The 26807-nt window shown below is 42.3% G+C and overlaps 1 protein-coding gene across 1 annotated transcript; it reads right to left on the bottom strand.

Annotated features, from left to right (window-relative positions):
• Positions 1-3206: 3206 nt before the first annotated feature.
• Positions 3207-26077, bottom strand: LOC111973573 (transcriptional coactivator YAP1; the record flags this gene model as incomplete). Its single annotated transcript, XM_024000950.3, has 5 exons — positions 3207-6451; positions 10878-10887; positions 10929-11031; positions 25499-25632; positions 25898-26077. Coding segments are annotated over 5 exons (663 nt in total), but the record flags the coding sequence as incomplete, so codon positions are not given.
• Positions 26078-26807: the final 730 nt, after the last annotated feature.

Here is a 26807-nt window from a genome sequence, read left to right as displayed (position 1 = left end):
TGCTCCAAAGACAGTCAACAGTTAACTGTAGTCTGACAGTGGTTAGTCCTGCTCCAAAGACAGTCAACAGTTAACTGTAGTCTGACAGTGGTTAGTCCTGCTCCAAAGACAGTCAACAGTTAACTGTAGTCTGACAGTGATTAGTCCTGCTCCAAAGACAGTCAACAGTTAACTGTAGTCTGACAGTGATTAGTCCTGCTCCAAAGACAGTCAACAGTTAACTGTAGTCTGACAGTGATTAGTCCTGCTCCAAAGACAGTCAACCAGTTAACTGTACCTACCTATTGTTCACCTAATACATTTTTTGCACTATTGGTTAGAGCCTGTAAGTAAGCATTTCACTGTGAGGTCTACTACACCTGTTGTATTCGGCGCACGTGACAAATAAACGTTGATTTGGATTGATTTAGTCTGACAATTACACAAACTAGCTATGGCCAAAGTCACACTTCTGTGACAAATAAATCATTTCTGCCAACATTCTGTTTATGTGCAATACAAGCACGGTAGAGTAGCGGACCACCAACTATTACAAGAAAAGTCCCTTTAGTTGCATTGTTCTGTCTCTCTCACTGTTTAACCCGTCCATTCAATAGCCACAATCAGTACTATACATGATCAGCCAGATAATCAACTGAATGGAAATGCCTGAAAAAATAATCCACACTCAAAATGTACATGGTAACAATGTAAAACATTTGTTCTGTAAAAAGTTAAATACTGCCGATTTAGCATCTTGGCTTTTAGTGTAGCTATATATCATCAGTCGTCCAGATGTCCTTCCTCTATGGCAGACAATATGGATAATGTGTTAGGGCTCTGGATAATGTGTTAGGGCTCTGGATAATGTGTTAGGGCTCTGGATAATGTGTTAGGGCTCTGGATAATGTGTTAGGGCTCTGGATAATGTGTTAGGGCTCTATTCAGTCTGGATAATGTGTTAGGACTCTATTCAGTCTGGATAATGTGTTAGGGCTCTATTCAGTCTGGATAATGTGTTAGGGCTCTATTCAGTCTGGATAATGTGTTAGGACTCTATTCAGTCTGGATAATGTGTCAGGGCTCTATTCAGTCTGGATAATGTGTTAGGACTCTATTCAGTCTGGATAATGTGTTAGGGCTCTATTCAGTCTGGATAATGTGTTAGGGCTCTATTCAGTCTGGATAATGTGTCAGGGCTCTATTCAGTCTGGATAATGTGTTAGGGCTCTATTCAGTCTGGATAATGTGCTAGGGCTCTATTCAGTCTGGATAATGTGTCAGGGCTCTATTCATCTGGATAATGTGTTAGGGCTCTATTCAGTCTGGATAATGTGTTAGGGCTCTATTCAGTCTGGATAATGTGTTAGGGCTCTATTCAGTCTGGATAATGTGCTAGGGCTCTATCAGTCTGGATATGTGTCAGGGCTCTATTCAGTCTGGATAATGTGTTAGGGCTCTATTCAGTCTGGATAATGTGTTAGGGCTCTATTCAGTCTGGATAATGTGTTAGGGCTCTATTCAGTCTGGATAATGTGTTAGGGCTCTATTCAGTCTGGATAATGTGTTAGGACTCTATTCAGTCTGGATAATGTGTTAGGGCTCTATTCAGTCTGGATAATGTGTCAGGGCTCTATTCAGTCTGGATAATGTGTCAGGGCTCTATTCAGTCTGGATAATGTGTCAGGGTCTATTCAGTCTGGATAATGTGTTAGGGCTCTATTCAGTCTGGATAATGTGTTAGGGCTCTATTCAGTCTGGATAATGTGTTAGGGCTCTATTCAGTCTGGATAATGTGTTAGGACTCTATTCAGTCTGGATAATGTGTTAGGGCTCTATTCAGTCTGGAATATGTGTTAGGGCTCTATTCAGTCTGGATAATGTGTTTAGGCTCTGGATAATGTGTTAGGGCTCTATTCAGTCTGGATAATGTGTTAGGGCTCTGGATAATGTGTTAGGGCTCTATTCAGTCTGGATAATGTGTTAGGACTCTATTCAGTCTGGATAATGTGTTAGGGCTCTATTCAGTCTGGATAATGTGTTAGGCTCTGGATAATGTGTTAGGGCTCTATTCAGTCTGGATAATGTGTTAGGGCTCTGGATAATGTGTTAGGGCTCTATCAGTCTGGATAATGTGCTAGGGCTCTATTCAGTCTGGATAATGTGTTAGGGCTCTATTCAGTCTGGATAATGTGCTAGGGCTCTATTCAGTCGGATAATGTGTTAGGGCTCTATTCAGTCTGGATAATGTGTTAGGGCTCTATTCAGTCTGGATAATGTGTTAGGGCTCTATTCAGTCTGGATAATGTGTTAGGACTCTATTCAGTCTGGATAATGTGTTAGGGCTCTATTCAGTCTGGATAATGTGTTAGGGCTCTATTCAGTCTGGATAATGTGTTAGGGCTCTACAGTCTGGATAATGTGTTAGGACTCTATTCAGTCTGGATAATGTGTTAGGACTCTATTCAGTCTGGATAATGTGTTAGGACTCTATTCAGTCCTGGAGTCTGGATAATGTGTCAGGGCTCTATTCAGTCTGGATAATGTGTTAGGGCTCTATTCAGTCTGGATAATGTGTTAGGGCTCTATTCAGTCTGGATCGCTGAAGTGTTACACATAGCGCACTAGAAATGTAAAGGTAATTTCCTATTGAGCCGGCATTTTCAGCTTTTACCGTCAATGCAGTCTGCTAACGCGATGGCATTGCCTTTAAATTTCAATCACGCCGTGATGCTCAATTACCGCGATACGGATTGAATAGAGCCCTAAGTGTCATCAACATTTAAACATCTGAGAACGTACCGATTCTGATCATAAAGGAAGAAATATAGCAATAACAGAATGTTGCTGTAGTGTTCTCTTGTTCTGGAACAATGGAAACAAACTCATAACAAAAATATCAAATAAGAAAAAATACCACGTACTTGTTTGTTCTATTCTAGATCTCCTAGAATCCTCACAGGGTTAGTCAATCAAAATGGCCACCATGTCTACAGATGGCAGTTTGCCTCTATGACTACTCAGACATCTCTGTTACCTCAAACCCTAAGTCATGCTCTCATTCGCTTATACATGTGTAGTTAGACAGATAGCGGTTGATAATAACAAATCATTTTCATAATTTTTGTCACCTGTGAAGGCAGATTCAGTATCATTTGGAAGAAGAATTATGAGGAAATGTTAAAAAATATAAAATACAAAAATAACTCATCACAACAATTCCTGACTTTAGTAAAATCATAGCTGAAGGATTTTTTTTTTTTTTTAATGAGGAGACATTCTAACTGTACACCAACTAGAGTCCCCATGCTGTAACTCACATCTACCATTGATCAAATCAAGCCCCGGCAGTAACCTCATAAAAATGCTTTTCTAACCAGCTAAAACATGCCCTAACCACCATCTGTTTCAGCACAAAACAGCAGGTCTATACCAGGGCAGTGAGTCCATAGACTGCCTTTCAGACATGGAGACAATCACTGTCTCCTAAATGACACCCTATTCCCTCAAAGGTGCACTACTTTTGACATGTATTGAGTAGTGAACTACGTAGGGAATAGGGTGCCATTTGAGACACTATCATCAAACCAGTTCTTATTGATCCAAAGGGCCTCTTGTTTCCTTGTTTTCTTCAAACTGATCCTTTTTCTGGGAGGGTTATTGATTAAGAATATCCTCAGGTAATAGGGAAAGAATGAAAGCTGAGCGTGATTGATAAGGCTACAATAACCCTAACCCTGATAAAATCACAACGAATCCACCAACCAGGAATCATGACCCGGTGAAAGAGGCAACTTGTAACTGATTCTGGTGTTGGTTCTGAAGAGCCTCGTGTCAGTTGGACCTGCTGCAGTGATGTGCTGAAAGGTGACCCGGTTAAAATGTATCAATCTACCTATAAAACATAAAGATGAAGGAAAAACTAAAAAGCAGTTTGATCTATAATAAATCATGAAATATTAACCTAATTAACTTAGAAGATTATTAAACGATAAAACAGAAATAAGAATGAAATATAAAGAAGCCAGGGTTCATTAAAAATAAAGAAATCCCAGAAACACTTTACATCATAACAACCTGTCATAATATGGTCATAACAGTCATGAAACGTATATTTACACCTGTTGTGACATTGTGTTATTTTAGGTTAGTTATTTTACATAAGTGTCAAAACCCCAAAACCTACCACGGTAGTTATTTTAGGGCTGGTTAAAAAATACAACTGAAGGCACTTGATTTGACAAAGAAAGGTTTAACTTATAAACATGCTGGCACAGCCAAGCAGCAGCAGTGTATATCGTATAGTATTGTATAATATAGTATCGTATCGTATCGTATTGTATAGTCAGTGGTGTAAAGTACTTAAGTAAAAATACTTTAAAGTACTACTTAAGTCGTTTTTGGAGTATCTGTAGTTTATTATTTACATTTTTGACAACTTATACTTTTACTTCACTACATTCCTAAATAAAATAGTGTAATTTTTACTCCATACATTTTCCCTGACTCCCAAAAGCACTCCTTACAAGCAGGACAGGAAAATAGTCTAATTCCCAAAGTTATCAAGAGAACATCCCTGGTCATTCCTACTGCCTCTGATATGGAGGACTCACTAAACAGAGAACATCCCTGGTCATCCCTACTGCCTCTGATCTGGCGGACTCAGTAAACAGAGAACATCCCTGGTCATCCCTACTGCCTCTGATCTGGAGGACTCAGTAAACAGAGAACATCCCTGGTCATCCCTACTGCCTCTGATCTGGAGGATTCACTAAACAGAGAACATCCCTGGTCATCCCTACTGCCTCTGATCTGGCGGACTCAGTAAACACGCATGCTTCTTTTGTAAATGATGTTGGTGTGTACCCCTGGCTATCTCTAAATTAAAAAACAAGAAAATGGTGAGGTCTGGTTTGTTTAATGGAAGGAATTTTAAGTGATTTATACTTTTACTTTTGATACTAAAGTATATTTAAAACGAAATACTTTTACACTTTTACTCAAGTAGTATTTTATTGGGTGACTTTCCCTTTTACTTGAGACATTTTCTATCAAGGTATCTTTACTTTTTAATCAAGTATGACTATTGGGTACTTTCTCCACCACTGAGTATAGTATAGTATATTATATATAGTATAGTATAATATAGTGTAGTATAGTATACGAGGTCCCAGGCCCAGGCTCCAGGCCATCCCCCATCACCACCACACAGAGCTAACATGTCCTAACTGAGACTCCATCTTGTGTAACCTAGGCTATGTCCCAAATAGCACCCTATACCCTATCTGGTGCACTACTACCCGGGGCCATAGTAGTGTGTACTATGTCAGGAATATGTGCCATTTGGGGTGAAGCTCTAACCTAACGTACCTAAACTAACCTTCCAAATCAACTTCATCATTTTGTGTTTTCTCAGGCTCATCATTTAAAAAACAAAAAACAATTTAAAACAACAATGTAAAATACATGAATAAAAAGAAAAAAAGGCAGGATAATACAATGCTCGAATGCTATTGTCAGGAAGCCCGGGGCCGAGGTGAGAGGACTACAGGCAGGCAGCCGCCCAGATCAGACGTGGGCGTTGGGGGAGAAGGAGAGCAGCAAGCCCCTTGCCGGCCGGCCAGCGGGTGAGACACCCTAGATGTAAAGGTGGAGAAACAAACAAGCAGCTGCCCTGCACCAGGTAAAGACGATGGACACATTGAGAATTCCAGCCGTGTGAAAAGATTCGGGGACCTTTGAATAAATTGTGTGTTCACAGGCCAGCCTTGAAGACACAGACAACAAAAATATAGAAAAAGAAACAACAGAATAGCAGTGCCTCAGTCGGCCATGTTATCATGTATGCTGCCCGATGACAGATATTATTCATATCTAGGAAGGAGGAACAGATTGTTGTTTTAATCAAGGCAACTACACATCGTTCACTGGTCTGAGAGTTTGACTAGGCAGCAGGTGAACGTGTAGACTATAGGAGAGAAGAGCAGGGTACGAAGCTCTGTCTCTCCTATAGAGCCCATAGGAGCTCATCCCAGGATCCTCTCTGCTATATACCTGCGGGTCAGAGCATGTTGTTCCACTGCTCAAATCGTGTGGTGGGTCATGACTAAACACCCACCTCAATTGGTGGGTCAAGAAGCAAAAACAAGTTTGTAAACCGATGTTGTATACTATAGCTTATCAGTGATGAGGCGCAGGTCCAATTTATCAGTGATGAGGCCCAGATCCAGCTTGGTTTATATCCATGTGAGGAAGCTCTCCTTGTCCATCTTGGTGGCCGCCAGAACTGACTCCATGTCGTTTAAGATGTCGGAGCTCAATGCTTCCTGGAGACTAGGCATTAGCTCTTCGCCCTCCATGGCCATGCTCTTGTTCTCCAGCGTGCCCAGGTCTACATCTGTCCCCGGGATGGCGTCCAGGTAGTCAGGGAAACGACCGGGCTGTGTTTCCATGGAGACCGGCAGGGAGTCCCCTGATTATGACAAAACAACCGCATGGATGTGTTATGTAAAGTTTAGAAGCATTATGATATTGTTATAATGTATTATGTTGTTGTTACAATGTATTACGATGTTGTTATAATGTATTACGACGTTGTTATAATGTATTATGATGTTGTTATAATGTACTATGATGTTATAATGTATTATGATGTTGTTATAATGTATTATGTTGTTATAATGTATTATGATGTTTAAAATGTATCATGATGTTGTTATAATGCATTATGATGGTATAATGTATAATGATGTTGTTATAATATATTATGATGTTATAATGTATTATTATGTTGTTATAATGTGTTTATGATGTTATAATGTATTATGATGATGTTATAATGTATTATGATGTTGTTAAATGTATTATGATGTTGTTATAATGTATTATGATGTTATAATGTATTATTATGTTGTTATAATGTATTATGATGTTGTTATAATGTATTATGATGTTGTTATAATGTATTATGCTGTTGTTATAATGTATTATGATGTTGTTATAATGTATTATGATGTTATAACGTATATTGATGTTGTTATAATGTATTATAGTGTTGTTATAATGTACTATGATGTTGTTATAATGTATTATGATGTTATAACGTATTATGATGTTGTTATAATGTATTATGATGTTGTTACAATGTATTATGATGTTGTTATAATGTATTATGATGTTATAATGATTATGATGTTGTTATAATGTATTATGATGTTGTGATAATGTATTATGATGATGTTATAATGTATTATGATGTTGTTATTAATGTATTATGTTGTTAAAATGTATTATGCTGTTGTTATTAATGTATTATGTTGTTGTTATAATGTATTATGATGTTGTTATTAATGTATTATGTTCTAATGTATTATGATGTTGTTATAATGTATTATGCTGTTGTTATAATGTATTATGATGTTGTTATAATGTATTATGATGTTGTTATAATGTATTATGATGTTGTTATAATGTATTATGTTCTAATGTATTATATGTTGTTATAATGTATTATGATGTGTTATATGTATTATGCTGTTGTTATAATGTATTATGATGTTGTTATAATGTATTATGATGTTGTTATAATGTATTATGATGTTGTTATAATGTATTATGATGTTGTTATAATGTATTATGTTGTTATAAATGTATTATGATGTTGTTATAATGTATAATGTTGTTATAATGTATTATGATGTTGTTATAATGTATTATGATGTTATAATGTATTATGATTTGTTATAATGTATTATGATGTTGTTATAATGTATTATGATGTTGTTATAATGTATTATGATGTGTTATAATGTATTATGATGTTATAATGTATTATGATGTTGTTATAATGTATTATGATGTTGTTATAATGTATTATGAGTTGTTATAATGTATTATGATGTTGTTATAATGTATTATTGATGTTGTTATAATGTATTATGATGTTATAATGTATTATGATGTTGTTATAATGTATTATGATGTTGTTATAATGTATTATGATGTTGTTATAATGTATTATGATATTGTTTTTATAATGTATTTATGATGTGTTATAATGTATTATGATGTTGTTATAATGTATTATTTGTTGTTATAATGTATTTATGATGTTGTTAATGTATTATGATGTGTTATACTGTATTATATGATGTTATAATGTATTATGTTATAATGTATTATGATGTGTTATAATGTATTTATTTGATGTTGTTATAAGTATTATGATGTTGTTATAATGTATTATGATGTTGTTATAAGTATTATGATGTTGTTATAATGTATTATAATGTGTTATAATGTATTATGATGATGTTATAATGTATTATGTTATTAATGTATATGATGTTGTATAATGTATTATGTTGTTATAATGTATTATGATTTGTTATAATGTATTATGATGTTGTTATAATGTATAATGTTGTTATAATGTATTATGATGTTGTTTTAATGTATTATGATGTTATAATGTATTATGATGTTGTTATAATGTATTATGATGTTGTTATAATGTAGTATGATGTTGTTATAACGTAGTTGATGTTGTTATTAATGTTTATGATGTTGTTATAACGTATTATGATGTTCTAATGTATTATGTGTTATAATGTTATTATGATGTTGTTATAATGTATTATGTTATAATGTATTATTGATGTTGTTATAATGTATTATGTTATAATGTATTATGATGTTGTTATAATGTATTATTGATGATGTTAATGTATTATGATGTTGTTATAATGTATTATGATGTTGTTATAATGTATTTATGATGTTATAATGTATTATGATGTTATAATGTTTATTTGTTATAATGTATTATGATGTTGTATAATGTATTATGATGTTATAATGTATTATGATTTGTTTTAATGAATTATGATGTTGTTATAAATGTATTATGATGTTGTTTATAATGTATTATGATGTTATAATGTATTATGATGTTTGTTTAATGAATTATGATGTTGTTATAATGTATTATGATGTGTTATAATGTATTATGATGATATTATTAATGTTATTATAATGTATTATGTTTTAATAATGTATTACGATTGTATAATGTTTATGATGTTTGTTATAATGTATTATGATGATTTATAATGTTATTATAATGTATTATGTTGTAATATGTATTACGATGTTGTTATAATGTATTAGATTGTTATAATGTAGTATGATGTTATAATGATTATGATGTTGTTATATGTTATTGATGTTATACTGTATTATGATGTTGTTATAATGTATTATATGTTGTATAATGTATTATGATGTTGTTATAACGTATTATGATGTTGTTATAATGTATTATAATGTTGTTATAATGTATTATGATGATGTTATAATGTATTATGTTATTAATGTAATATGATGTGTTATAATGTATTATGTTGTTATATGTATTATGTTGTTATAATGTATTATGATGTTGTTATAAATGTTTATGATGTTGTTATAATGTATTATGATGCTATTATAATGTTATTATAATGTATTATGTTGTAATAATGTATTACGATGTTGTTATAATGTATTACGATGTTGTTATAATGTATTACGATGTTTATAATGTACTATGATGTTGTTATAATGTAGTATGATGTTATAATGATTATGATGTGTTTATAATGTATTATGATGTTATAATGTATTATGATGATATTATAATGTATTATGATGTTGTTATAATGTATTATGATGTTTTATAATGTATTATGATGTGTTATTAATGTATTATGTTGTATAATGTATTATGTTGTTATTAATGTTTATGATGTTGTTATAATGTATTATGATGTTATAATGTATATGATGTTGTTATATGTATTATGTGTTATAATGTATTATGATGTTGTTATAATGTATTATATGTTTTATAATGTATTATGATGTTGTTATAATGTATTATGATGTTATAATGTATTATGATGTTGTTATAATGTATTATAATGATGTTATAATGTATTATAATGTAATGTCCTAATATTGTCCATAATGATCCTGAGTAAATAACAGCCCATTCCATTGAATAACTTTATGATAAACCACTGGAAGTGTATGACAACACTGAGAGTTAATCACATCATCAGACATACTGACTGATACCAGAGCGTCTCAACATCAGGTCCATGCTGCTACCTAGAAATATAATAGATACTAACCATACTACTGACTGATACCAGAGCATCTCAACATCAGGTCCATGCTGCTACCTAGAATATAATAGATACTAACCATACTACTGACTGATACCAGACCGTCTCAACATGAGGTCCATGCTGCTACCTGGAATAAATAGATACTAACCATACTACTGACTGATACCAGACCGTCTCAACATCAGGTCCATGCTGCTACCTGGAATATAATAGATACTAACCATACTACTGACTGATACCAGACATCTCAACATCAGGTCCATGCTGCTACCTGGAATATAATAGATACTAACCATACTACTGACTGATACCAGACCATCTCAACAGCAGGTCCATGCTGCTACCTAGAATATAATAGATACTAACCATACTACTGACTGATCCAGAGCATCTCAACATCAGGTCCATGCTGCTACCTGGAATATAATAGATACTAACCATACTACTGACTGATACCAGACCATCTCAACATCAGGTCCATGCTGCTACCTAGAATATAATAGATACTAACCATACTACTGACTGATACCAGAGGATCTCAACATCAGGTCCATGCTGCTACCTGGAATATAATAGATACTAACCATACTACTGACTGATACCAGACCATCTCAACATCAGGTCCATGCTGCTACCTGGAATATAATAGATACTAACCATACTACTGACTGATACCAGACCGTCTCAACATCAGGTCCATGCTGCTACCTGGAGCTAGTATGTCTCCACCTGTGTCCATCTCGTCCACACTGTTGAGGAAGTCGTCAGGGGTACGGAGACACTGTCCACACTGTTGAGGAAGTCGTCAGGGGTACGGGGGACACTGTAGCTGCTCATACTCAGACCGCTGTCTGTGCTCTCTTCCCTGGAGTGGTAGGTCCCACTGTGGACACAAGAGACAGGACACATAAAATGTTATTATTTTATAATGTAATTACTGTTAAACCTCACAGTAATTATTTAATGAAATCTGCTGAGAGAGAGAGAGGGAGGACTGATGAGAGGGAGGACTGATGAGAGGAGGACTGATGAGGGAGAAGAGATCAGGGAGGGAGAGGCGTTGAGAGGCATCCCCTCTCTCCACTGGGATTCTCTGCCTCTAACCCTATTACAGGGGCTGAGTCACTGGCTTACTGGTGCTCTTTCATGCCGTCCCTAGGAGGGGTGCGTCACTTGAGTGGGTTGAGTCACTGACGTGGTCTTCCTGTTTGGGTTGGCGCCCCCTTGGGTTGTGCCGTGGAGGTAATCTTTGTGGGCTATACTCGGCCTTGTTTCAGGATGGTAAGTTGGTGGTTGAAGTTATATCTCTCTAATGGTGAGGGGCTGTGCTTGGCAAAGTGGGTGGGGTTATATCCTTCCTGTTTGGCCCTGTCCGGGGGTATCATCGGATGGGGCCACAGTGTCTCCTGACCCTCCTGTCTCAGCCTCCAGTATTTATGCTGCAGTAGTTTATGTGTCGGGGGGCTAGGGTCAGTTTGTTATATCTGGAGTACTTCTCCTGTCTCTTATCCGTTGTCCTGTGTGAATTTAAGTATGCTCTCTCTAATTCTCTCTTTCTCTCTTCTTTCTCTCTCTCGGAGGACCTGAGCCCTAGGACCATGCCTCAGGACTACCTAGCATGATGACTCCTTGCTGTCCCCAGTCCACCTGGTCGTGCTGCTGCTCCAGTTTCAACTGTTCTGCCTGCGGCTATGGAACCCTGACCCGTTCACCGGACGTGCTACCTGTCTCAGACCTGCTGTTTTCAACTCTCTATGAGACAGCAGGAGCGGTAGAGATACTCTTAATGATCGGCTATGAAAAGCCAACTGACATTTACTCCTGAGGTCTGACTTGTTGCACCCTCGACAACTACTGTGATTATTATTTATTGACCATGCTGGTCATTTATGAACATTTGAACATCTTGGCCATGTTCTGTTATAATCTCCACCCGGCACAGCCAGAAGAGGACTGGTCACCCCTCAGAGCCGGGTTCCTCTCTAGGTTTCTTCCTAGGTATGGACCTTTCTAGGGAGTTTATCCTAGCCACCGTGCTTTTACACCTGCATTGCTTGCTGTTTGGTTTTAGGCTGTGTTTCTGTACAGCACTTTGAGATATCAGCTGATGTAAGAAGGGCTTTATATATACATTTGATTTTATTTGAATGAGCCGGGGCAGGGGAGTGACACCAGACAGACCTGTCTACTGGCCCGAATCACACGTTCACAAGGCTGTTTGGATTGGTTGGCTGTCTAGTCAGCCTGGCTCTCATTGGCTCGCTGCCCTATCCATTTAGCTCTCATTGGCTGGTTGTGTATTCAGTCGTGCCCTCATTCGCTGGCTGTAAGGAACAGCCTCTTCTTGAAGTAGAGGCTTTAGAGTCCGGGTTGTTCCTACTATTTAAGTAGAGGTTCTAGAGTCCAGGGTTGTTCCTGCTGTTTAAGTAGAGATCTAGAGCCCAGGGTTTTTCCTGCTCTTTACGTAGAGGTTCTAGAGTCCAGGGTTGTTCCTGCTGTTTAAGTAGAGGATCTAGAGCCCAGGGTTGTTCCTGCTCTTTAAGTAGAGGTTCTAGAGTCCAGGGTTGTTCCTGCTGTTTAAGTAGAGGATCTAGAGCCCAGGGTTGTTCCTGCTCTTTAAGTAGAGGCGTTAGAGTCCAGGGTTGTTTCCTGCTCTTTAAGTAGAAGGCTTTAGAGTCCAGGGTTGTTCCTGCTCTTTAAGTAGAGGCTTTAGGTCCAGGGTTGTTTCTGCTCTTTAAGTATAAGGCTTTAGAGTCCAGGGTTGTTTCCTGCTCTTTAAGTAGAGGATTTTAGAGTCCAGGGTTGTTCCTGCTATTTAAGTAGAGGCTTTAGAGTCCAGGGTTGTTCCTGCTCTTTTAAGTAGAGGATCTAGAGTCCAGGGTTGTTCCTGCTCTTTAAGTAGAGGATCTAGAGGTCCAGGGTTGTTCCTGCTCTTTAAGTAGAGGATCTAGAGCCCAGGGTTGTTCCTGCTATTTAAGTAGAGGATCTAGAAACCAGGGTTGTTCCTGTTCTTTAAGTAGAGGATCTAGAGCCCAGGGTTGTTCCTGCTATTTAAGTAGAGGGTCTAGAAACCAGGGTTGTTCCTGCTCTTTAAGTAGAGGATCTAGAGCCCAGGGTGTTCCTGCTCTTTAAGTAGAGGATCTAGAGCCAGGGTTTCCTGCTGTTTAAGGAGAGGTTCTAGAGCCCAGAGTTGTTCCTGCTAAATTATTTAAGTAGAGACTCTAGAGCCCGAGTTGTTCCCTGCTCCTCTGTATGTACAGGCTCTAGATCCAAGAGTTGTTTCCTGCGCTTTAGTAGAGGCTCTAGAGCTCCGAGTTGTTCCTGCTCCTCTGTATGTACAGGCTCTAGATCCAAGAGTTTTTCCTGCTCCTCTGTATGTAGAGCTCTAGATCCAAAGTTAGTGCCTGCTCCTCTGTATGTAACAGGCTCTAGACCAAGAGTTTTTTCCTGCTGCTTTAGTAGAGGCTCTAGAGCTCCGAGTTGTTCCTGCTCCTCTGTATGTACAGGCTCTAGATCCAAGAGTTGTTCCTGCTCCTCTGTTTGTAGAGGCTCTAGATCCAAGAGTTTTTCCTGCTCCTCTGTATGTAGAGGCTCTAGATCCAAGAGTAGTGCCTGCTCCTCTGTATGTAGAGGCTCTAGATCCCAGAGTTGTTCCTGGTCCTCTTTAATTAGAGGCTCCAGAGGCTAGTCACATTAGGTTATGTTAAACCTGCTTTAAACTACACATCATGCTGCCAGGATAAAGAAATACACTACAAACACACGATACCATTCAAGATAGTGAATGTTGTAAAATAATTAGAATTCAACTTTCTATTCAAAGTATTTATAAATAGATGAAAGACAGCATCAGAAGAAAGGATCATTATTGAAATAATACCTCTTCAAATACAAGGAACTGAAACACAAAAGTAGTTAAAAGCCTGAAATGAGGTAGGAATCAACATGGTAGGGATTCAAACACAGCAAACAGAGGACATAGAAGGCACAGTATGTGGGTGTGTGTGGGTGTATTGTGATGGAAGGTGGGGTGTGTGTTTTTGTGTTTGGAAAAGTCTGGAGTTGAGTGAGCTAAAAATGAAAATAGTTGCAAATCCCAGAGCCCTTGTGTGTCTGTGAGCAGGAGTTGTGAAAGAGAGAGCTGTCAATGTTGTGCAGATATGGGATATACATTTTAAAATAGATTATAAATATAGTTTATTTATTTATTGTCCTATCATGATGGAGCGGTCTCCAACCCTATGCCCTAGTCACCCACCTGAGCGACCTATACACTGAGGAGAAGTCCTTATCTGTTTTACAGGCCTACTGTAATTAGCCGATATGCAGCCAAGACAGAAAGATGAATGTGGTCAAAGACCTGCTAAAGCAGCACTGCCCCTCTCAAGGTTCTGAACCTGCCTGGCAGGGTTGGTCCAACAGTGGTTCTGAACCTGCCTGGCAGGGTTGGTCCAACAGTGGTTCTGAACCTGCCTGGCAGGGTTGGTCCAACAGTGGTTCTGAACATGTCTGACAGGGTTGGTCCAACAGTGGTTCTGAGCCTGCCTGGCAGGGTTGGTCCAACAGTGGTTCTGAGCCTGTCTGACAGGGTTGGTCCAACAGTGGTTCTGAGCCTGCCTGGCAGGGTTGGTCCAACAGGTGGTTCCTGAAACCTGTCTGAACAGGGTTTGTCCAACAGTGGTTCTGAACCTGCCTGGCAGGGTTGGTCCAACATGTGGTTCTGAACCTGTCTGACAGGGTTGGTCCAACAGTGGTTCTGAGCCTGCCTGGCAGGGTTGGTCCAACAGTGGGTTCTGAGCCTGCTGCAGGGTTGGTCCAACAGTGGTTCTGAACCTGTCCTGACAGGGTTGGTCCAACAGTTGGTTCTGACTGCCTGGCAGGGTTGGTCCAACAGTGGTTCTGAACCTGCTGGAGGGTTGGTCCACAGTGGTCTTCTGAACCTGCCTGGCAGGGTTTGGTCCAACACGTGGTTTCGAACCGCCTGACAGGGTTGGTCCTACAGTGGTTCTGAACCTGCCTGGCAGGGTTGGGGTCCAACAGTGGTTCTGAACCTGTCTGACAGGGTTGGTCCAACAGTGGTTCTGAAACCTGCCTGGCAGGGTTGGTCCAACAGTGGTTCTGAACCTGCCTGGCAAGGTTGGTCAGCAACCAGTGGTTCTGAAACCTGCCTGACAGGGTTGTCCAACAGTGGTTCTGAACCTGCCTGGCAGGGTTGGTCCAACAGTGGTACTGAGGCCTGCCTGGCAAGGGTTGGTCAAAGCCCCTAAAGGGAGAGCATAAATACAAGAAAATTCTCAAGCTGCTAAATGAGAACCCTGATGACCTTGTACAGAGCCGGATTCCGGTGGGGGCCCACCCAGGCAGTGGCAGGGTGGCAAACTAGCTGCAGTACCCATGGGGAGGGGGGTGGGGCCCCCACCCAGGCAGTGGCAGGCTGGCACACTAGCTGCGTAACCTGGGATATGGGGTGGGGGCCCCCACCAGGCAGGGCAGTGCTGGCAACACTAAGCTGCAGTAACCCATGGGGAGGGGGTGGGGGCCCCACCCAGGCAGTGGCAGGGCTGGCAACACTAGCTGCAGTAACCCATGGGGGAGGGGTGGGGGGCCCACCCAGGCAGTGGCAGGGCTGGCAACACTAGCTGCAACCCATGGGGGGAGGTGGGGGGCCCCCCCAGGCAGTGGCAGGGCTGGCAACACTAGCTGCAGTAACCCATGGAGAGGGGGTGGGGGCCCCCACCCAGGCAGTGGCGGGCTGGCAACACTAGCTGCAGTAACCCATGGGGAGGGGGTAGGGGGCCCCCACCCAGACAGTGGCAGTGCTGGCAAACACTAGCTGCAGTAAACCCATGGGAGGGGGGTGGGGGCCCCCACCCAGGCAGTGGCAGGGCTGGCAACACTAGCTGCAGTAACCCATGGTGAGGGGGGTGGGGGCCCCCCACCCAGGCAGTGGGCAGGGCTGGCAACACTAGTTGCAGTAACCCAGGGGGGGGGGGGTCCCCACCCAGGCAGTGGCAGGGCTGGCAACACTAGCTGCAGTAACCCATGGGATAGGGTGGGGGGCCCCCACCCGAGGAGGGGCAGTGCTGGCAACACTAGCTGCAGTAACCCATGGGGAGGGGGTGGGGGCCCCCACCCAGGCAGTGGCAGGGCTGGCAACACTAGCTGCAGTAACCCATGGGGAGGGGGGTAGGGGGCCCCCCCCAGGCAGTGGCAGTGCTGGCAACACTAGCTGCCAGTAACCCAATGGGGAGGGGGGTGGGGGCCCCCACCCAGGCAGTGGCAGGGCTGGCAACACTAGCTGCAGTAACCCATGGGAGGGGGGTAGGGGGCCCCACCCGGCAGTGGCAGTGCTGGCAACACTAGCTGCAGTAACCATGGGGAGGGGGGTGGGGGGCCCCCACCAGGTGCAGGTGCAGTGGCTGGCAAACAGTAGCTTGAGTAACCCATGGGGAGGGGGTGGGGGCCCCCACCCAGGGCAGTGGGCAGGGCCTGGCAACACTACGCTGCAGTAACGCCATGGGGAGGGGGGTGGGGGGCCCCCACGCCAGGCAGTGGCAGTGGCTGGCAACACTAGCTGCAGGTAACCCATGGGGAGGGGGGTGGCCCCCACCGCCGGCAGTGCAGGGCTGGCCACACTAGCTGCAGTAATCCCATGGGGAGGGGGGTAGGGGGCCCCACCAGGCAGTGGCAGTGCTGGCAACACTAGCTGCGCAGTAACCCATGGGGAGGGGGGCCCACCCAGGCAGTGGCAGGGTGGCAACATAGCTGCAGTAACCATGGGGGGGGGGGTGGGGGCCCCACCCAGCAAAGTGGCAGGGCCTTGGCACACTAGCTGCAGTAACGCCATGGGGAGGGGGGTGGGGGCCCCACCCAGGCAGTGGCAGGGCTGGCAACACTAGCTGCAAGTACCCATGGGGAGGGGGTTGGGGTGCGCACCCACCGGCAGGCTAGGGGTCCACTCGTACAATCAGAGGAGGCAAGTTATTGTGGCCCCGGTGGGCACAAACATCAAAGGTCTGACTGCAGAGATGCTGGGGGAAATGGTCCCAACGGGACGCAGCGTGTGGTCTGACTGCAGCAGATGCTGGGGAATGGTCACAACGGGGACCAGCGTGTGGTTCAGGGGAAATGGTCACAACGGGACCAGCGTGGTTGGTTCAGGGGAAATGGTCACAACGGGGAACAGCGTAGGTTAGGGAAATGGTCCGCAAGGGGACAGCGTGTGGTTCAGGGGAAATGGTCACAACGGGACCAGCGTGAGCGTTCAGGGGGAAATGGTCCCAGGGGACCAGCGATGTGGTTCAGGGAAATGGTCCACAACGGGGACGCAGCGTGTGGTTCAGGGTCACAGACGGGGACCGCGTGTGGTTCAGGGGAAATGGTCACAACGGGGACAGCGTGGTGGTTCAGGGGAATGGTCACACGGGGAACCAGCCGTGTGGTTCAGGGGATGGTTCCATACGGGGAGCAGCGTGTGGTTCAGGGGAAATGGGTCCCAACGGGGACCAGCGTGTGGTTCAGGGGAAATGGTCCGCAACGGGTGACCAGCGTGTGGTTCAGCGGGATATGGCCCAACGGGGACAGCGGTGGTTCAGGGGAAAATGGTCCCCAACGGGGACCAGCTGTGGTTCAGGAACGTTTGCTTGAGTGGGAGTGGGTTCTGGGTGTGTTGGTATGCTGGCAACCACAACCCTGGTTCCCCGTTGTGACCATCCTAACCAACGCTGGTTCCCCGTTGGGACCTATTTCCTGAACCAAGGGGCTGGTCCCGCCTGTGGGACCATTTCCTGAGCTACGCTGGTCCGTTGGGGACGTATTCCCTTGACCACCAACGCTGTCCCGTGGGACCTTCTGCACATCACGCTGGCGTTGCCAATTTCCCTCACTGGTCCGGGTTGGGCCTTCCTGCAGCACACGGCTGGTCGTGTGCATCCCTCCTGGCATACAGCGCTGGTCCCGTTGGGACCATTTCCCTGACCAACAAGCTGGTCCCCCACTCCCCCGTTGGACCTCATTTCCCCCCATGAACCACAAGTAAATAAAACGCTGGTCCCGTTGGACGAATTTCCCCTGACCACACGCTGGATGTTTATCTTTATGTATTAAATCGGATAGTGTTGATGTTTCATCCTTGTAGGATACTCTGGCGATTCGCAGCATGTTGTGACCATTTTCCCCCTGAACGCACCGCTCGGTTTGATTGTTAGAGGATATTGTAAGACTAAGGTCATCTGGTATAGTTGAAGTTTGATCACGAAGTAGTGTATAATGGTTAGAGGAAAAATAGTTCACAGCATATCTTCATGGTCCATAGGCAAAGAAAGGAGTTCTGAAATTGGAAGGCCTGTATTTAGGATGTGGTACGAATAGTCTTGGGTTTGTGAAGATATGAGCACCGGTGAATCCGAGGAACCTAAACGCCCGTGTTGGGACTTATGAATGTGGTGTAAGTAAATGTGTTTGCTACAATCGAAGGGATTGAGAGTATTGGTATGTCTGCGTTATGGGATGGATGGAATTCGTTTATTCATAGTTTCGAAGTAAAGGCCTAGGTGGCGTACGTAGATGGAATGTTGAGGATGGTGATCAAGTGTGAAGGAGATAATATGTTCGATGTTGATGGCTAGATTAAAAGATATTGGTGATTGTGATGAGATGTCATGAGATGATAATGGTAGGAATGATTCAATCGGACGCATTTAGATGATATGGTGAGGGACTTGAGTTCGGTGTAAACAGGTGGGAAAGCATTGCTGACACTGGGTGTGTATTATAATATAGCAGTTATACTATTCGGTATGGGTAGTCGTCTATTAAATGGTATGCATGGGCTAGTTTAGGTTAGGTGAGTAGTAAGCTTTGTAAGGTTGGTTGGTAATGGTTATTACGTCGATAATAGGCGAGCTAGCTTGGATTGAGTTCATGGAACGCGTTAGTGATTATTGGTGATTTTGATGGTGTTATCAGGAGGCATTAGTGGGTTTGGTTCTTAAAGTAGTGGTTAAATGATATGGATGTATGTGAGGCTTTATGTGCTGGTCACGTGTTACTGTCTTGTATCGATTTGGCTAGGTGGTATGTAAGAGAGTGGAGGAAAATAGTTCGAGATTGGTAGACGTATGAAAGGTGCACGGATGGTGGATTTAAGTTGTTAGGAGTAGCTATGCTTGCAGTTTAGATGAAGGTTACGAGAGTATCAAGGGGTGTTGTGGATGAGGCTGAGGAGACTGTGTCGTAGTGTGTTGGGATATCGATTTGGTCCACGCTACACGCATCGCTTCTTTCGCATTTGCTCAGCCTCAACTTGTCATTATTCGATGTCGTTACGTTCGCTAATCTATGGACAGTGTAGAATGCACTCCCCGTATATGGACCCTACTTACTAAACCCTTTGTCCCCCTCCCCACCCACCCTCGCCTCGACTCCTGGTTTGTATGGATTGGCCGTTTTGTGTCTCCGCTCACCGGTCCATAGGCCCCTCTCCCCTCTACCTGTGGGATTTGTTTGTTTATGGTAGTCCGAGGTGATGGGGGGGGGGGTGGTGGGGGTGGGTTCACAACGGGGACCACGTGTGTTTCAGGGAAATTGTCCCAACGGGGACAGCGTGTGTTAGGGGAATGGTCCCAACGGGAGCAGCGTGTGGTCAGGGGAAATGGTCCAACGGGGACAGCGTGTGGTTTCAGGGGAAATGGTCACCACGGGGACCAGCGTGTGCTTCAGGGGAAATGGTCCCAACGGGACCAGCGTGTGGTTTCAGGGGAATGTCCCAACGGGACACGTGTGTTCAGGGGAAATGGTCCCCAAACGGGACCAGCGTGTGGTTTCAGGGGGATGGTTCCAACGGGGACACAGCGTAGTGCTTCAGGGAATGTCTCAACGGGGACGCAGCGTGTGGTTCAGAGGGAAAATGGTCCAACGGGACACAGGTCGTTGTGTTCGGGAAATGGTTCACAGACGGGGACCAGCGTGGTGGTTCAGGGGTTCACAACGGGGACCAGCGTGTGGTCAGGGGAAATGGTCCCCCACAACGGGTGACAGCGTGTGGTCAGGGGAAATGGTCCAACGGGACCAGTCGTGTGGTTCAGTGGAAATGGTCAACGAAGGGACGCCAGCGGTTGGTCAGGGGAATGGTCCCACGGGACCAGTCGTGTGCCTTCAGGGGAATGGTCCAACGGGACCAGCGTGTGGTTGGGAAATGGTCACGAACTGGGCGACCAGCGTGTGGTTCAGGGACAATGGTCCAACGGGGACCAGCGGTGTGTTCAGGGATGGTCAAACGGGGACAGCTCGTCGTGGGTTTTTCAAGGGAAATTTGGTCACACTAAACGGGGACAGCGTCGTGTTCAGGGAAATGGTCCAAAACGGGGACCAGCGTGTGGTCAGGGGAAAGGTCCCACCGGGGACAGCGTGTGGTTTTCATGGGGAAATGTTTTCAAACGGGGACCGCGTGTGGTTCAGGGGTACAACGGGGACCCCAGCGTGTGGTTCGGGGGCAATGGTGCCCAGAAGGGGACCAGCGGGGGTTCAGGTAGTTGGTTCTTTTCGGGGAATGGTTCACAACGGGCCATGCGTGTGGTTCAGGGGTCACAACGGGGACCCAGCGTGGTGGTTCCAGGGGAAAATGGTTCCCACCGGACAGCGTGTGGTTCAGGGGAAATGGTTCACAACGGGGCTTCAAGGGGAAATGGGTGTATCTCCATAGCAGGACTTGATGTTGGTTAATACATATCCCACATTCTTGACTTCTGCAACAACTTATCTCTTCAGAGCTTGTGGAATAGAACATCCTTGTTGAAATAACATCTGAGCTTGTGGTTGTTTTGTGGGGAAATTGTGTGTGTGTGTGAGTGTGTGTGTGTGTGTGTGTTGTGGTGTTGTGTGTGTGTGTCGTGTGTGTGTGTGTGTGGTGTGTGGTGTGTTGTGTGTGTGTGTGTGTGTGTTTGTGTGTGTGTGTGTGTGTGTGTGTTGTGTGTGTGTTTCCCACATCTTGTTGCTAATAAGGTAATGATGTTAGGGATATATGAAAAGATGAAAATATCGATCGAATAAATTTAATTTCCAAGATGAATACTGTGATATAAAGGAAATATGAATCACAATAATTTGTGATGCTTGCTAAGATGTATATTTTTGTAATACCAATCCTGGTTATAGGTAAACAATCCTCGCATGAACTACAAAATTATAGCGCATTATTAATTAATCGGTGAAATAAATATGGAAGATAAACAAGATCTTTATATTATACTTTAAATAACTATATACAGATAAAATGGACGGTGGGCGGCGTGGAACATGGCTTGTGGGCAGTTTAATTCTGCTTTCTTTATGTGGTGGCGAAACTCTTTTTAGGACGGGGTCCATATCAGAGGCCCTAGGATCCAGTTCCTGACCTAGTGAGATAATACATGGAGCGGTTTAATACCCGACCTTCAGTGAGATATACAGTGGAGAGAGGTTTAATAGCCTGAACTAGTGAGAAATACATGGAGGTTTAATACCGCTGACCTAGTGAGATATACATGGAGGAGTTTAATCATCCTGACCTAGTGAGTATATACACTGGTGGGGGTAATACCTACGCCTAGTGAGATATACATGGGTGGAGGTTTATAGCCTGACATAGTGAGATAATACATGGGGAGGTTAATATCCTGACCTAGTGAGATATACACGGTGAGGTTTAATATTCTGACGCTAGTGAGATATACATGGAGGAGGTTTAATATCCTGCACTATGTGAGATACTATACTGGAGGAGGTTTAATATCCTGACCCTACGTGAGATAATACATGGAGGGGGTTTTTAATTATCCTGACCTAGTGAGTAGATTATACATGATGAGGAGGTTTAATATTCCTGACCTAGTGAAGATATACATGGTGGAGGTTTACATATCCTGAGCCTGTGACGAATACATGGAAGGTTTAATATCCTGACTAGTGAGATTACATGGAGGTTATAAATTATCCTGACCTAATGAGATATACATGGAGGAGGTTTAATATCCTGACCTAGTGAAGATATAACATGGGAGGAGGGTTAAATATCCTGACCTGTGAGTGAGAGTATACATGGAGAGGTTAATATCCTGACCTAGTGAGATTATACATGGAGGTTAATATCTGACCTAGTGAGATATACTGGTGGAGGTTTAAATCCTGACCTAGTGAGATATACATGGTGGTGGAGGTTTAATATCCTGACCTTAGTGAAGATATACATGGTGGAGGTTTAATATCCTGACCATATGAAGATATACATGGTGGTTTAATGATCCTGACTAGTGAGATATACATGGTGGAGGTTTAATATCCTGACCTACGTGAGATAATACATGAGGAGGTTAATATCCTGACCTACGTGAGATATACTGGTGGAGTTTAATACCCTGACCTAGGTGAGATATACATGGAGGAGGCTCAAACAAGCTGTCGACTGACTACTTTCTTTGTCATTCTACTGCGCAAGAAAAGTTTCGAGAGGGGACCATTACTCTTACAAGAATTTCCTCGTACGGCGAGATATCAGAAAGTTTATCAAAGCCTATTGGATGATAATATTTCTTCTCTCCTGTTTAAAAAACAAGTATATACTGATTTTTTCCAACATAAATAGGTACAGCCAGATGCCCTATTGGTATGGACACTAAATGTGCCTTTAGAAGCCATTGGAATGGCCACACCTGGGGACTCATCAACTTCCCCTGATTACTCCCCCTATATATATCGGACTCCGTTGTCATTTCCCGTTTATGTTCTCCAGACTTCTTCTTGGTTTTGCATCATTATGGGTTCATTTACACTAAAGTCTTCAACTGCACCTGCTTCCTAACGCCCTGCGTCTCCACATGATGTCGCTACCATAGAAAGGAAATACCTGTCTATTTGTAGAAAACTCCGGCTGTTTAACTCTTTAGTCATTATCCAGTTTACCTGATTACCTCTTTAGTCATGTCCCAGTTTACCACTGGATTAACTCTTTAGTCATCATCCTAGTTTACCCTGATTAACTCTTTGAGTCATGTCCCAGTTTACCCTGATTACTCTTTAGTCATCGTCCCAGTTTCCCTGATTAACTCTTTAGTCATATCCAGTTTACCCTGATTAACTCTTTAGTCATATCCCAGTTTACCCTGATTAACTCTTTAGTCTATCCAGTTTACCCTGATTAACTCTTTAGTCATATCACAGTTTACCCTGATTAACTCTGTAGTCATTTCCAGTTACCCTGATTAACTCTTTAGTCATATCCCAGTTTACCCTGATTTACGCTTTAGTCATATCCCAGTTACCCTGATTAACTCTTTAGTCATATCCCAGTTTTACCCTGATTAACTCTTTAGTCATATCCAGTTTACCCTGATTAACTCTTTAGTCATATCCCAATTTACCCTGATTAACCCTTTAGTCATGTCCCGTTTACCCTGATTAACTCTTTAGTCATATCCATTTACCCTGATTAACTCTTTAGTCATGTCCCAGTTTACCCGATTAACTCTTTAGTCTATCCCAGTTACCCTGATTAACTCTTTAGTCATATCCAGTTTACCCTGATTAACTCTTTAGTCATATTCCGGTTTACCCTGTTAACAGCTTTAGTCATATCCCAGTTTACCCTGATTAACTCTTTAGTCATATCCCAGTTTACCCTGATTAACTCTTTAGTCATATCCCAGTTTATCTATTTGCTTATGGCCGTGTCTACACCTAGAGACATGCTTTTTAAATTATATGAGAAAAAAATATTCAATTTTATTTGGAATGGCAAGCCAGACAAAATTCAATGGGCCTATTTATATAATGAATATGAATTTGGAGGGCAGAAATGATTAAATATTAAAGCATTAGACCTCTCACTAAAGGCTTCAGTCATACAAAAGTTATACTTAAATCCAAACTGGTTCTCTACCAGATTAGTAAAAATGTCTCAAAAATTCGCCTTTTTCCCTTTATTCACATTACAACCTCTTGGTTTTTGCTCTGACATGCACTGTCAACTGTGGGACCTTATATAGACAGGTGGGTGCCTTTCCAAATAATGTCCAATCAATTGAATTTACCACAGGTGGACTCCAATCAAGTTGTAGAAACATCTCAAGGATGATCAATGGAAACAGGATGCACCTGAGCTCAATATCGAGTCTCATAGCAAAGGGTCTGAATACTTATGTAAATAAGTTATTTATGTTTGTTTTTTAGACATTTGTAAACATTTGTGTGTAGACTGCTGAGGATTTTTATTTATTTAATCCATTTTAGAATAAGGCTGTAACGTAACAAAATGTTGAAAAAGTTAAGGGGTTTGAATACTTTTCGAATGCAAGTGAAATGAAGGAAGCCTGTAAAATAAAAAATATTCCAAAACATGCATCTGTTTGCGACAAGGCACTAAAGTAATACTGGCAAAGCAATTTACTTTTTGTCTTTAATGCAAAGTGTTATGTTTGGGTCAAATCCAATACAACACATTACCGAGTACCACTCTGCATTATTTCATAGTTGTGGCTGCATCATGTTATGGGTATGCTTGTAATCGTTAAGGACTGGGGAGTTTTTCAGGATAAAAACAAAACCGACACTGGGAGATGAATTCACCTTTTCGGCAATAACCTAAAACACAAGGCTAAATCTACACTGGAGTTGCTTACCAAGAAGACAGTGAATGTTCCTGAGTGGCCAAGCTACAGTTTTGACTTAAATCTACTTGAAAATCTACAGCAAGACCTGAAAATGGTTGTCTAGTAATGATCAACAACCAAATTGACAGAGCTTGAATAATTTTTTACATTTTAAAGAATAATGGGCAAATGTGTGGAAACCTCTTCGAGTCTTACAGAGAAAGACTCCCATCTTTAATCGCTGCCAAAGTGTTGACAAAGGGGTGTGAAAACATTTGTAAATTAGATATTTCTGTATTTTTTAAATATTTTTTTTTTCAAACATTTCTAAAAACATGTCATTATTGTCATTGTGTGTAGATGGGAGAGAAAACAAATATGTCATCCATTTTGAACTGGGAATCAAGGGGTTTGAATACTTTCTGAAGTAACTAATACTTCAAACACTATTTCACAAATCATGAGTCATGTACTTTTCCCATCTGTGTTTTAGGGCGGCAGGTAGCCTACTGGTTAGAGCGTTGGGCCAGTAACCGAAAGGTTGCTGGATCGAATCCCCGAGCTGACAAGGTAAAAATCTGTCGTTCTAACCCTGAACAAGGCAGTTAACCCAGGTAAAGGTAAAATAAATATAAAAAAATATTGGTAAAGTCTGGCCTGTTGAAGAACGGAGCTGTCGTTGTTATGATGGTTATATTATAACACTTTCTCTAAGCTCATTAGGCGTACCTGTTGAGGAACGGGTCATTGCTGTTGGTGGTCATGATTCTGGCATCCTGGCCCATCCCAGGGGACGACACGGGGTTCGGGGGTTCCCCATCCTGCTCCATACTGGTGGGCAGTTGGTTCCTCAGAGCAAGCTCCTTCAACACACACACATTCCACATGTTAGTGGAGCACATACACATTCCATATAGGTTAGGTTATATAGACATGGATCTGAGTTGTGATTCAGGTTAGTTTATATAGACATGGATCTGAGTTGGGATTCAGGTTAGTTTATATAGACATGGATCTGNGATTCAGGTTAGTTTATATAGACATGGATCTGAGTTGGGATTCAGGTTAGTTTATATAGACATGGATCTGAGTTGGGATTCAGGTTAGGTTATATGGATTTCTGCTGACCTGTGGTCTGGTGCGGAGCAGCTCCTGGTGTCTCAACCTCTCCTTCTCCACCTGCGGCTGCTGGAGCTTTGTCTGGTTGCTGCCCCCAATGACTCCTCCACTTTGTGGGCTGGAGGGCAGCTGGCTTCCCTGCTTACCTGGAGCACTCTGGGTGATACGCTGCTGGTTCAGGCCTCCAGAGGGAGAGAGGGGTGAGAGGTTAATTATCAGATTTTACAACACACAAATCATCCAGCATTGTTTGTGTACTGTGCATTTGGTGTACTGTGTATTTTGTGTAGTTGGTGTACTGTGTATTTGGTGTACTGTGTATTTGGTATATTTGGTGTACTGTGCATTTGGTGCACTGTGTATTTGTTATACTGTGTAATTGGTGTACTGTGTATTTGGTGTACTGTGAATTTGGTGTACTGTATATTTGGTGTATTTGATGTACGGTGTATTTGGTGTACTGTGTATTTGGTGTACTGTGTAACTGGTGTATTTGGTGTACTGTGTATTTGGTGTATTTTATGTACTGTGTATTTGGTGTACTGTGTATATGGCGTACTGTGTATTTGGTGTACTGTGTATTTTATGTACTATGCATTTGGTGTACTGTGTATATGGTGTACTGTGTATATGATGTACTGTGTATTTGGTGTACTGTGTATATGGTGTACTGTGTACTGGGAATAGGGTGCCATTTGCCATTTCAAGCCTTTCTGTTCTAGTGTTGAGCCAGTGAGAGGGAAAGAAGCCCCAACACAATGCATCTCAAAGTCTTCCACAACAGATCAAAGTCTTCCACAACGCATCTCAAAGTCTTCCAGAACAGATCAAAGTCTTCCACAACAGATCAAAGTCTTCCANATTCTCTGTCTCTCTCTCTCTCTCTGTCTCCTCTATTCCCTCTCCCCTCTCTCTCGCC

This window comes from Salvelinus sp. IW2-2015, linkage group LG14 (assembly GCF_002910315.2).
Source record: "Salvelinus sp. IW2-2015 linkage group LG14, ASM291031v2, whole genome shotgun sequence".
In the NCBI taxonomy this organism is placed as follows: Eukaryota; Metazoa; Chordata; class Actinopteri; order Salmoniformes; family Salmonidae; genus Salvelinus; species Salvelinus sp. IW2-2015.
Note: the sequence above shows the minus strand (reverse complement) of the source record. Positions and strands in the feature narration are given on the sequence as shown.